The sequence below is a fragment of the Dipodomys merriami genome, unplaced genomic scaffold (assembly GCF_024711535.1).
Source record: "Dipodomys merriami isolate MVZ:Mamm:240054 unplaced genomic scaffold, mDipMer1.0.p SCAF_16, whole genome shotgun sequence".
Lineage (NCBI taxonomy): Eukaryota > Metazoa > Chordata > Mammalia > Rodentia > Heteromyidae > Dipodomys > Dipodomys merriami.
In genome coordinates this window covers 28,967,332-28,980,599 of record NW_027202937.1, presented here as the reverse complement: position 1 = coordinate 28,980,599, position 13,268 = coordinate 28,967,332, and the positions used below count along the sequence as shown (strand labels likewise).

Below are 13,268 nucleotides of genomic sequence, written 5' to 3'. Positions count from 1 at the left end.
GTAGTGGAGTGCAAAAAACTATCAGGGAGTGTCTAGGCCCCGATTTCATGCCCCAAACAAAAAACAAAAAACCTCTTAGGTGTCCCATAGGAAAGTTGAATGTAAAGTTCATGTATATCTAGCTAAACCAATAATATAAAGTTAAAACTTAGCAGGTGCTGGTGTCTCATGCTTGTAATCCTAGTTATTTAGAAGGCTGAGATCTGAGGATCTAGGTTCAAAGCCAGCCCAGGCAGGAAAGTCCATGAGACTCTTATCTCCAATTAATCACCAGAAAACTGGAAATGGAGCTGTGGTCCAAAGTGGTAGAACACTAGCTTTGGGTGAAAGAGCTCAAGGACAGCATCCAGGCCTGAGTTCAAGCCCCATGACTGAGAAAATAAATAAATAAAATAAAGTTAAAACTTAATCATGTAATAACTGAACAGTGATAGGCTTAAAACAATGTAGAAAGAGAGTAGACTGGGGATCTAAAAGCCTAGCTTTGTTTTAATAAGAAGTAGTATAGCTTAATAAGTGAACTACTCAGTAAAACATAGTGATACAATCTATTCATTATCAATCTAATTGAAATAAAGCAACATTACTTTCTACAACCAAGGATATAGTTGAATTTTGTATAACCTAAGATTAAAGTCAGACTTATTTTATGAAGTTTTAATTTTGACATAATTTTAAGCTTGCAGAGAAAATATAAATATACTACAGGGAATTGCTGTGCATCTCCTGCCTGGTGTTTCCTATCCTTACAATGTATATTCATACATTATTATGGTATATTTCTCATAATCAATGAATCAATAGTAATGCATTGTTATTAACTAAACTTCATACTTTAATTCCATCAGCTTTTCTTTACTATCACTTTTTTTTGTTGCAATGTCTCACCCAATATACCACATCTATTGAAATATTTTTTGTTTTCTCATGTAAACACAGTCTTACTCAATATTCCAACCTCATTCTTCAAGGAAATAGAAGATGCAATCCAAAAATTCATACGGAACAATAAAAGGCCCCAAATAGTAAAAACTATCCTCAACAGAGAGAACAGTGCTGGAGGAATATCAATACCAAATTTCAAACTCTACTACAAAGCCATAGTAATCAAAACAGCTTGGTACTGGCACAAGAACAGACCTCAGGACCAACGGAATAGAATTGAAAACCCAGAAATGAACCTACAGACCTATAGCCATCTAATCTTTGATAAGGGAGCTAAAAAAAATAGAATGGAAGAAAGACAGCTTCTTCAGTAAATGGTGCTGGCAAAATTGGTTAACTACTTGTAGAAAACTAAAGCTAGATCCTTATATATCACCCGGCACCAGAATCAACTCCAAATGGATCAAAGACCTTGGAGTCAAAGCAGGCACTCTGAAAACATCCCAGGATGGAATAGGAGAAACCCTAGGTCTCCTTGGGACAGGCCGAAATTTTCTTAATAGAGACCCAGAAACACAACAAATCAAAGAAAGATTGGACAAATGGGACTGCATGAAATTGCAGAGCTTCTTCATGGCCAAGGATCAATAGAAAGCCCACAGATTGGGAGAAGATCTTCACTAGCCATTCAACAGACAAGGGTCTCATATCTAAAATATACCTGAAACTCAAAAAATTAAATCCCCCAACAACAAATCTTCAAAGAAACAACTGCCCAATAAACAAGTGGGCTAAAGACTTAAAGAGAAACTTCTCTGAAGAGGAAAGAAGGATGGCCAATAGACACATAAAGACATGCTCAACCTCTCTAGCCATAAAAGAAATGCAAATCAAAACAACATTGAGATACCACCTCACCCCCGTTAGAATGACTATAATCAAGAGCTCTAATAACAACAGATGCTGGAGGGGATGTGGCCAGAAGGGAACCTTACTACATTGTTGGTGAGAATGTAAACTTGTTCAATCACTTTGGAAAGTAGTATGGAGGTTCCTCAAAAGACTCCACATAGAGCTCCCCTATGACCCAGCGATCGCACTTTTGGGCATTTACCCAAATGTTCACAAACAAGATCACACTAAAGCTACCAGCACGATTATGTTTATTGCAGCCTTACTTACTATAGCTCAGATATGGAACCAACCCAGATGCCCCTCAGTAGATGAATGGATCAAGAAAATGTGGTATATATACACAATGGAATTCTATGCCTCCATCAGAAAGAATGACATTGCCCCATTTGTTAGGAAATGGAAAGACTTGGAAAAAATTATATTAAGTGAAGTAAGCTAGGCCCAAAGAAACATAGGTCCCATGGTTTCCCTTATTTGCAATAACTCGTATATGTCTGAGTCAAGCAGAAAAGGTCAGATAAGGTGATGTTAGGGAAATGAACCCTAAGATATGCATTAAAATGTTTTTTTCTTTCATGTGATTGTTTCTAACACATTTATAAGATTATTTCTTTGTTGCTTTATATGTCCCTCCCCCACGGTATAACCCCTGCTTTCACTGTATTTGATGTTGTTATAATTTGTGGAGGGGAATGGAAAAAACAAATCGTTTACATAGGGATACAGGTGGACCCATTGCAACAATGAGACGTACAAGTCATGTTGAAAATGAACTTTACAACTTTGGTGTGTGTGGGGGAAGGATTCGTTGGGGCGGGGGGAGTATGGGAAGAGATGGGAAGGGGAAACAAAGGAGGAGGCTACAATGCTTGATAAGAAATGTACTCATTATCTTGCCCATGTAATTGTAACTCCTCTGTACAGTATTTTCACAACAATAAAAAAAAAAGTTTAAAAAAACCCACAGTCTTACTATATTGCTCAGAACTCAAGTAATCTTGCTTCAGCTTCTCCCATAGCTGAGACTACAGGCATACAACACTATGAGTTCTTAAGATAATAAGTAAACAAGTAAGTAAAGTTAATATTAAATGGTCAAACTTCATATCTTAGAGTTTAAAAAATTATTATTATTATAAAGGTGATGAACAGAGGGGTTACAGTTACATAAAGGAGCTTTTGTTTTTGTTTCCCCTGGTACTAGTGATTGCCCTGTGCTTGGTAGGCAGGAAGTCCACTACTTGGGGCAAACCTCCAGCCAACATTTTCTATTCTGAGATGGAGCTGTGATCTTATATAGCGAGCCTGTGAATGTTCTTTGGAGCAATTTTTATGGAATGGGCTCTGTCTTTGGAACGTATCTAGAATCCGACCACTTTTCATTCCATCTTCTGCTTCCCTTGAAAGGTCCCTATAAGCCATTATCGTCTCCCTCCTGACCGCAAGCTAGATTTTCTAGCTGGTTTTCTTGAGTCCAGCTATATACTGTATATACATGTGCTCTACCACATGAGCCAACCCTGCCCTCAGTCTTCTCTCCAAATAGATCCACTCATCTGATTTCTAGATCTACTTAGTCTGCTTTTGAGTTTTACATACATGAAAATACAGGATAGAGTTTTCATTGTTTATTTTTTTCTTCAATGCTATGTTTGGGAGAGTTCCCCCCCCCCCCATATTGTACCATCTCTTCTATATGTGTGTATATATATATATACACACACACACATACATACACATACACACACATGCACATACACACACATATACACACACACATATGCCAAAGTCTTCACCAGGATGTCTAGGGCCTCTACCACCTTGGCCCTAATTCCCATTCTTTTGGAGGGAATTCCCTGCATTTACTCTTCCTCTTCCGGTCCTGTGTGGTAGCCTCTATAGACGTCCTTGCTCTTTCTTTCTTAACTTTACTAGACATGTCCCCAGCTGTGGGACTCTGTCCTGACCATTTTTTTGGGGGGGGGGTCCGGTCGTGGGTCCTGAATTCTGGGCCTGGGCGCTGTCCCTCAGCTCTTCAGCTCAAGGCTAGTGCTCTACCACTTGAGCCACAGCGCCACTTCCGGCTTTTTTCTTTTTGCTTATGTGGTGCTGAGGAATTGAACCCAGGGCCTCATGCATGCAAGGCAAGCACTCTACCACTGAGCCACCTTCCCAGACCCATGTCCTGACCATTTTTAATACCTAAAAGATCTCTCCCAAGATGCTCTCAGGGCTGGTTCTAATCTTACTCAAATGCTGCTTTTTCTTGAAGCCTTTACTGACAATCTACAAACTTCCTAACCCCTTTCCAAGTTTAAATTTTCTCTATAGCACTTATCATACTAAATATCTATTAGTTTCCTTTCGCTGCTGAAACAAAATACAACATGTTTGTGTCTGATAGGCTTGTTGCCTTTATCTGAAGGTCAAGGAGCTATATGGGTCCCCACAGGCTGGTGAAGGGATCTGTTGCTCTGTGTGAGAATCTGTTTCTGGGCTTATTCAGGTTGATGACAGAATTTGGAGTGAAGACCAGGAGTTCTATTTCCTTGATGCCTGTCAGTTGAGGTTTGTTCTTAGCTAGCAGAGGCCACCTATATTCTTTGGCCAGTGGTCTCCTCATCTTCAAAGCTGGCAAGATAAATGAAGCCAATCTTGGGATGCACATCCCTTCTGCCTTCCTCTTTAAAAAACAAAAAAACAAAAAAACAAAAAAAAATTGTTGGAATTATATGGGCACTCTTGGATGATCCAAGACAACTTTCTTATTTTAAGGTTACCTGCTTAACCAATTTAATTCAATCTTAAAGGCCCCCTTTGCAAGCTGAGGTCACGTTTATGCAGGTGTAACATCTAGAGCACTAACTATGGGTGCTGGCCTCCTGCATAGATAACCACAATGTTTCTCCTTGCCTTACTTACTGTCCTTCTCCCTATCTATAATCCAGGAGGGAATGGGTCTCTTACTGTTTGGTGTCCCAAAACCTAGAGTACTGCCTGCCACATAGCAAGCATTCATATTTTTTTTATCAAATGTGATAAATGCACAAATGAATGCAGGTATGAATGAATGAAGAAAGCTCATGACTTTCCTTCTAACCTGATTTTACTAAATGTGATTTGTACTAGCCAGTCATGCCATGACTATGCCTCTACTACATAGGAAATTGGTTGATAGGACATGCTTTGGTGTAATTTGTCGTGGACACTGAGATTACCTGGGAAATAAGATACAGAGTGGGACATAAAATGGAGTGACACCCAGAGGCCAATACAGACTAGGAAACTTCATGTTATACCCAGCCCAGATGAGAGTCCAGCGCTTTCTTAGAAGAAAACTCCTTACAGATAGTACAACCAGCCCTGGAAATGTGATAAGTAATATCTTGCTTATTAAAGAAAAAAAAGACAACAGTCTGTGAATATTAATGATCAATTGAAAAATTAAAAACCAATCAAATCAAAAGACACTTCCAAATACTTCATTGCTTAATATTATATAGACAGCCTAAATCCTAGGGCCATGAGCCCCACGTTTATATGCAACGTTTGAAATAGACAAGTAACAGATTTTCTCTTGGGTACCAGTGTGGGGAGAAAAAAAAAATCTCTGGAAATAGATTTATGTATTAGTTTTTCATTCTGCCACCAGATGTCCTTCATGAGTAGGAAAATATGATGGCTTAAACGATATTTTGAAGTGAGTGTGTGATATATCTGAAAACATAGCGAAGGGAGGAAGAATGAGTGTTTGGGGACCACACACTGGTGGATGCAGCGTGTATTTTGGAGCTGAGCACCGGTGGCTTATGCCTGTTATCCTAGCTACTCAGGAGACTTGAGATTTGAGGATCACAGTTCAAAGCTTGAGCAGGAAAGTCCATGAGACAATTATTTCCAGCTAACCATCAAAAAGCTAGAAGTGAAACTGTGGCTTAAATGGTACAGAGTTAGCCATTGGCAAAAAAACGAAACAAAACTCAGGTCAAGTCCCAAGACTGACAAAAACAAAAACAAAAAAACATGTATTAGGAGGCTGCTGTCTAGGTCTCTCTTTCAGAAGTCATATTTAACTCTCAAATTTTCTTTTTTTTCACATCCAGCAAACATTAACCTAACATAGTTTCTTTTTTTGCATAACTCCAAATTTATATTTTTAAACTGTGAGCAAATTATTATGTATTAGAAAGTAGTATTGAAAAGGCTCCAGCTTCTGCTACTTGTAATGATGAAAATTTAGAATTTCCCAAGGATTCTAGAAGGAAAGAACTCAGACTTTTAAACATTGCAGCCACATAGTTTTGGATACTTGGATGATAAATTAATTCTAAAAGCTGTGATATAGAGATTTAAAAAGGCAGCTAAATGGGACTAACATATGATTTCATGTAAAATCAAAGACTATTTGTAGTTTATGACTAATAAGATAATTCACAGCAAAGTTGGGGTGTTGAATATATAACACAGCAAATGAATAAGCAGCATTTTTTGAAATAAAAATTTGTTGGCCAAGTATGTAATAAGTGTATAACCCAAACCTTCATAACATATAAGGAATACAGACAATGACATTATTTTTTGTGCTGGTCCTGGGACTTGAACTCAAGGCCTGGGTGCTGTTCCTTAGCTTTTTAACTCAAGGCTGGCACTCTACCACTTGAGCCATAGCTCTATTCCTGGCTTTTTGGTGGTTAATTGCTTTGGACCATGATCCTCAGGTCTCAACCTCCTGAATAGCTACGATGACTGGCATGAGCTATTGGTATCCTGCAGACAACTACGTTTGAAGGAATTCCCTGTGTGTGTCACACTGTGGCAGTGTTGCAAACATGTGAGTACAGGCTTCCCACCCTGTCCTCAGTGTCAGTAGACCAGGGCCTCATGGTGAGGGTGCCTCATTTCTTCATGAAGTGGGGCAGGGGTGGGACAGGCAACCTAATTCCAGAAACTGAGGCCATCTGCAGGAAACGTCAGCCAAGCAACCAGATGTTTGCTATGGGTTGGCTCCCACATCTGGCTTCTTGAGCAAATTCCTCCCCTGTTCCCCCACCTCCAGATGTTTTAGAGACTCCTACAGAGAATTTAATGAAGCTTCTCCTGGGCTTACAGAGGAAGGGGTGGGAATATCTTGGTGTCCTGCAGGGGGCGAAATTACCTCTGATTTTTCTCAAGGCATTCATACACATTGCAGAGGGATTGCAAAGCCAGCTCTGCTCCTCTCCCTTCAAATCACCTCTACTCCCTTGAATCACATGTGGACTTTATTAGCCCCCTGTTCTGAAATGCTGGGGAAGCAACTGAGGTCAGAGAAATGGGGAGCAGGTGAAGTATTGGTTAAGGGTTCTTTATTCTCTTAGAATTCCAGCTGATGCTGAGAAGCAAGCAGTGAGCCTGATTTTGAGGTTAGTGAAAAGTTAGAACAAGAATTTCTCCAGGCAGGCAAAACAGTCACAAGGGAAGAAGAGTAGACAGTAGATACAGAACAGATCCGCTGGGGGGCTTTGAATGGGAAGGCACTGTCCTTATAATCACTGCCATCCACTTCACATCTTTATTTTCAGGTGTCCACTGGCCCTTGAGGAAAGTCTGTGCTCTGGTGCTCATCATCTGGAGGTACCCTCAGCACCCCTTATTCTCAAACTATTCAACAGTTGCAGAGTCCCCCTTGGTGGGGGTAGATATGTGAGGAGCCGATGACAGACCTGGATCAGGGTTGCTGCTTAAATGTTTCATTGATAATGCTTCACCAAGTGTTATTTTTAGCTCTTGTCACACAGGTCCATGTCTCTCTGAGTATCTAAGTAAAGGGGAGATGAGCCTGTGGCCAGTGGCTCACACCTGTAGTCCTAGCTCCTTTGGAGACTAAAGTTTGAGGATTGTAGTTCAAAGTCAGCCTGGGCAGGAAAGCCTATGAGACTCTAGTCTCCAATTAATCATCCCAAAGAGCCGGAAGTGGAGCTTTAACTCCAAGTGGTAGAATACTACTCTCTACCAGTAGCCTCTAGCTTAAAGACAGAACCAATCCTGAGTTCAAGCCCCAAGACTAGTATAAAATATTTTTAAAAAAGAAAGAGAAAAGAGGAGATAAGCTAGGAGTTGGTGGCTCATATGTATAATCCTAGCTACCCAGGAGACTGAGAACTGAAGATCACAGTTTAAAGTCAGCCCAGATACACATGTTCACACACACACACACACACACACACACACACACACACACACAAACACACACACATTCAGAGAAAAGATAAGCTGACACTAGTGTGTATCTGTACAGGGTTCCCATGACATTTATCCCTATAGAGGTATATACAACACACAAGTCACAACCTGCTTTTGTGTCTTAAATCACATGGTTTTACTAAGTATCCTCACAGTTGTTTAATGGTTTTCCAGTGTTCCCATGGCTTGGAGCTGCTTTTATTCTACAGGCCACTGGAAGTCTCATGAAGAGTGTGAAAAAGAGGCCCTTAGTGGGAAACCTCTATGTATTTGCTTAGACTTAAGATCCCTGAGTGGAATTCATGGCTGCTGTGGACACTGTGGTAATGATTTTATGCTTGTATCATGTCCTAGATTGAAGAAAGAAATGAAGCCACTTCTTGAATTGTAGGAATCTTGGCATCCTAGTACCACCTAGACTAGCCATGTATTCTCCTCTCAGCTGAACTAAACCCCAAAGATGGTTTAAGATTGGCCTTCAGTTTTGCTGAAGTGGTATGGCATGAAATCAGCTACTTTGGGACATTTGTAGAATTAGAGACTCCTAAATGACCACTATGCCTGAGCCATGATAGATCTAGAAAAGGATCCAATAGATGGCTGAAGATAATGGCCTTTACTTACTCAAAACAGGTTCTTTATAATAAGGAAAGAAGGCATAGAAATCCCATGATCTCCTACCTTGGCAAATCTTACAGTTTTTATCTATTTATGTTATTCTCAAATGCCTTAGACCATGTGAACTATGGCTACCGAGTCAGCAAAATGTAGTTTTTATTTTCTAACCCATACCACCTTTCACCAGGTAAAAGAATCCAATGTTTCAAGGTGATATTGCTCCTACGGGCCATTGGTGACAGGGTAGTGTACTGGCAAATGAATTCCTCTATATACTGTCAGATGCTGGTGGTGATTATATTGTCTATGGCTTACAATAGTCTGTGTTTGGGGGTCCTGCCTGTTACCCTCCCACCTCCACCCCATTTAAGATATACATCAAGCTCTCACCCGTAGTATGATTGTCTTTATTTTGCACTATGTAAATTGGACTGTATGTCAGTATGTAAAGTACAATGGTAACTGAGACTATGGAGAACCATTGAAGCAGTAATAACAAGGTAAGGATGGCTTTTCTATCATATTAGCAGATTGTACCCTCCTCCTTTTGGCTGCTAGCTTAAGAAGCCAAATGAAAGCCCCAAAGCAGAGACAAGTCAAAATATTCCACCCGAAATCCTCAGGACTCTGTCTGTCTCTGGCAAGTTTGCTAGGCAGTTTCCTCGGAGGGTGTGTCTCAACTTCTAGCAGCTGTCTTTGAAAGCCACGTGTCCGCAAACGCCTACATTACATCAATAAGAGACGCTAAGGAGGGAAGAAGAAAACTGTCCTTCCCAGCCCCACCCCCTCAATCCATGCGGTATTAACTAAATACGCTTACTTTTATTAACTCAACTTCGGCCTCCGATAATGATAGGACCAGAGAAAGGTTCGGACGGGGGAGATGATCTGAACACTTTTAACTAGCAATGACCTCTCTGCCTTTGCCACCCGCAGCTCCTCCCGCGCCTGCAAAGAATTCCCGGCACTTGAAACCTATGCGCAGCAAGGCTAAGCCTCTCTGGAGGGGAGGGTGGAAGAAGGGGGCGTGTCTATTTAAATAGCCTTCGATACTCGTCTTCCTATTGGCTGTCAGCCTGTCGGTTACCCAGAAGGGCGGGGAGTCCGGAGGCTGGAGTGCTGTACCTGAGCTAGGCGCACGGCAGAAAGCCCACGTTGGCTTGCCTGCTGCCGGGAGCACCGCGCCGGCCGAGCAGCGGGAGACTGTGAAAACCAGGGCGGACGCCGAATCCCGTGATCTGTTCGCTCACAGGTTCCTTTCCTTCTCTCCAGTCTGCCAGCGGGGTTTGCTGGGCAGCCGAGAGATCGCCGAACGGAAAGCGAGCTCTGGGCCGCCTCCGCTTGGGGAGGCGCGCGGGGCGCAGAGACTAGGGGAGGGTGGCGGGGGGGGGGGGGCGACCGTGCCCGGGGGCGGAGGGGAGCGGAGTTTGCGGGCGAGAAGGAAGTTCAGCTCCGTGGAGAAGACTGGCATTTCAGGACGCCCTGAAGCCACCGGCTGGGCCCTCGGGGCGCAGTGAACTTCACCGTAGCCTCGCAAGCCGGGAGGAGGCGTGCGCGTGGACGATGCCGGGCATCGCTCCTGGTTCCTGAAAGTCAGCCCCGCTCCCCGACGCCCCGCTCCTCGGCCAGCTGCTCGGGAGAGCTCGGGGGCAGCGCACGTGTGCGGACGGGGAGTGACCGCGCCGTGACCCGCCCAGGGGCCAGGGCGTCGGCCGCCGCGCGGTCCTGAATCGGACGCACCTGGCTGGGACCGTGCGCTTGTTTCAGAGACTTGCCCGGGAGCGCGGGGCTCTCCCCCCCCCTCCCCCAGCGATCGTCTCTTCGCCTCCCCTCCAGCCTGGGCTACTTTGGGGGCGCCCCCGGACGACCATGAGAGATAAGGACTGAGGGCCAGGAAGGGGAAGAGAGCCCGCTGAGAGGTGGCGGGGGCGGATCACACCCAGGGCCACCGCGGCCTCGCTCCGCAGCGCGACGCCCCGCGGTCCCCGCGGGGGTAGCCCGGCCGGGCTGGGATGCCGGGGCTGGGGCGGAGGGCGCAGTGGCTGTGCTGGTGGTGGGGGCTGCTGTGCAGCTGCTGCGGGCCCCCGCCACTTTGGCCGTCCGTGCCCGCGGCGGCCGCCGCCACCGCCGGGGGACAGCTGCTGGTGGACGGCGGGAGCCCGACCCGCGCCGAGCCGCCGCCGCCGCCGCAGTCCTCGTCCTCGGGCTTCCTGTACCGGCGGCTCAAGACGCACGAGAAGCGGGAGATGCAGAAGGAGATCTTGTCGGTGCTGGGGCTCCCGCACAGGCCCCGGCCCCTGCACGGCCTCCAGCCAGCGCACCCCCCAGCCCTCGCGCAGCGGCTGGCGGAGGAGCCCCCTCCGGGGCGGCTGAAGTCTGCGCCCCTCTTCATGCTGGATCTGTATAACGCCCTGGCCACCGACGACGACGAGGAGGACGGGGCATCGGAGGGGAACGCGCGTCAGCCTGGGTTGCACCGCGGGGCCAGCTCGCCCCAGCTGCGGCCGCCGTCTCCTGGCGCGGGACACCCGTTCCACCGCAAGAGCCTCCTGGCCGCGGGCCCTGGCGGGGGCGACGGCACAACTCCACTGACCAGCGCGCAGGACAGCGCCTTCCTCAACGACGCGGACATGGTCATGAGTTTCGTGAACCTGGGTAAGGTTTTCTGGGCCGGGTTTTTTTTTTGGGGGGCGGGGGGAGGTTGTCGTGTGTGGCGCGCGGGGCCGGCTGGTGCCCGTGGGGATGCGGGGAGCGCTTGCACCTGCGCCGCGCGGGGCGGCCCGGGCGCTCCCCGCGGGATCGGGCGGGCGGACGGGCAGCCGCAGCTAGGAAAGCGCTGCCCCGGACCGCCGTGTTTTGCTGGGCGCCTGGAGCACATACTCTGTGCTCCTTTCGCTCCTGCCCAGCTTGGGGCCAGGTTAACCCGACTAAAGGGGAACACAAAACTCCTCCCCGAGTCTGGGCATCCTGGGAAGAAGGCCATCTTTCTTTCTTTCTTTTTTTTTTTTTTTGTCCCCATAAAGCTAAGCATGTTCGTTTTTCCCACGGATACTTAACAGGGCGCCCCGTAGCAGCTGAAAACTTTTGGAAAGTTGACGTGAGTGTTTTAAGAGGAATCTAAGGTATTGGGGGAAGGAGGTGCTTTGATTCCAGAAGGTCCCACAAGGCCAGTGCAAAGCAGCCCCGGCCAGCAGGGGCTCGCTCCCGTGCCGCACGCCACCCAGGACCAGGCGGGTAATCTATCCAGTGACAAGGCTCACATGCCCGGGGCCATTCCTCCCCCCCCCCCCCCAGTCTAACTTTTCATCAAGGGTGCCGAGCAGGGGCCGGGCTTGGGCTCTGAGCGCCTCTGAACCTGTTGCCAGGCAACAGAATGGAAATTTAAGAGCGGCTAAATCGGGCTTTGCCACAGACGTTCTCTGTGGCAGCTCGGACAGAGTCACATCGTATTGCCTTTTACCCCCCCCCCACCCCCACCCCTTAAGTGTTTTTGTGTGTTTGTTTTTTCTCTTTAAATGGGAAGGATAGCTGGACGCCGGTGACTCACACCTGTATCCTCCTTGGGAGGCTGAGATCTGAGGATCACAGTTCGAAGCCAGCTCCCTCAGGAAATCGGGAGACTCACATCTCATGTTAATCGCTTAAAAAAAAAACAACAAACCGAAGTGGAGCTCTGGCTCAAGTAATTGATCTCTAGCCTTGAACTGAAGAAGCTCAGGGACAGACAGCACTCAGACCCTGAGTTCAAGCCCCGAGACCCGCACAGGGAAAAAAAATGGAGGGGGTAGGCAATGGAGAAGACTGTTCTCCAAGCCAGCGCCTCAGAATCATAAGCTGACTGAGTTCAGCAAAGACAGGGATGGAGTTCTCTGCACCTAGACTTGGGGCTGCACCAGCCACGCCCCAAGGGGAGTCCCATGGCACAGTGGGGTGAGTCTTCAGTCCCTTGTGATAGGTGTTATCTGTCCCCAGGCCCAGGAGTGGGTTAGCAGACACTTGCAGTAGTACCCAGGTCTCCAAGCCTTGCCAGAGCCGCCTGTATTATTAAGAGCATTGCCTGCATGAATGATTCCCGTGTAATGTGTCTAAGTATTTACAATTGTGTTGGTGATCCCCAACTTCCCCGAGCTTTAATGGAGGGAGAGGAGGTGGGCAGGAATCAGTGGGGGTGTGGGTAAAAACCCTGCCTTCAGGCAAGAAGATTGACATCCAAGTGGTGCAGAAATCCTCCTGGGAAATTCATGAAACAGAATCTCACAGGGAGAGCAGGGTCAGGGTTGCCAATCTAGCTACTTGCGCTGCCAGAGGATCTGATTGGAGAATTTTCACAATTTGTGGGAACCAAATCCAAGGTTGAGCTACCTCCAGGAAGCATTCTAAGGAAATTCTCTCTTGTGCCAGTCAATAAAATTTTGTGGTGGTTTAGGGTTAGCAGGGGACCATTGTTATTTCTCATTATAACCTTTCTGCTTCTGATTTAATAAATTCCACCCCATATTCTCTCCCTCAACACCTTCTTCCCCCAAGTTTCCTGACAGCTTTGGGGAAAAGTCTTAACTGCCTCATGAGGGGCTAGACCTGACAGAGATACAGTGGAGGGAGATTGGTATCCTGACTCCCTCATAGTG

General features: G+C 46.3%; 1 protein-coding gene across 1 annotated transcript in view; it reads left to right on the top strand.

Annotated features, from left to right (window-relative positions):
• The first annotated feature begins 10,015 nt into the window (after positions 1-10,015).
• The window catches only part of Bmp6 (bone morphogenetic protein 6), a 176,608-nt gene continuing 173,355 nt past the window's right edge, over positions 10,016-13,268 (top strand). The window contains exon 1 of the mRNA XM_070024606.1: positions 10,016-11,295. Coding sequence (XP_069880707.1) covers positions 10,653-11,295 — 643 coding nt within the window. The 5' untranslated portion in view covers positions 10,016-10,652. The remainder of the gene's footprint in view (positions 11,296-13,268) is intronic.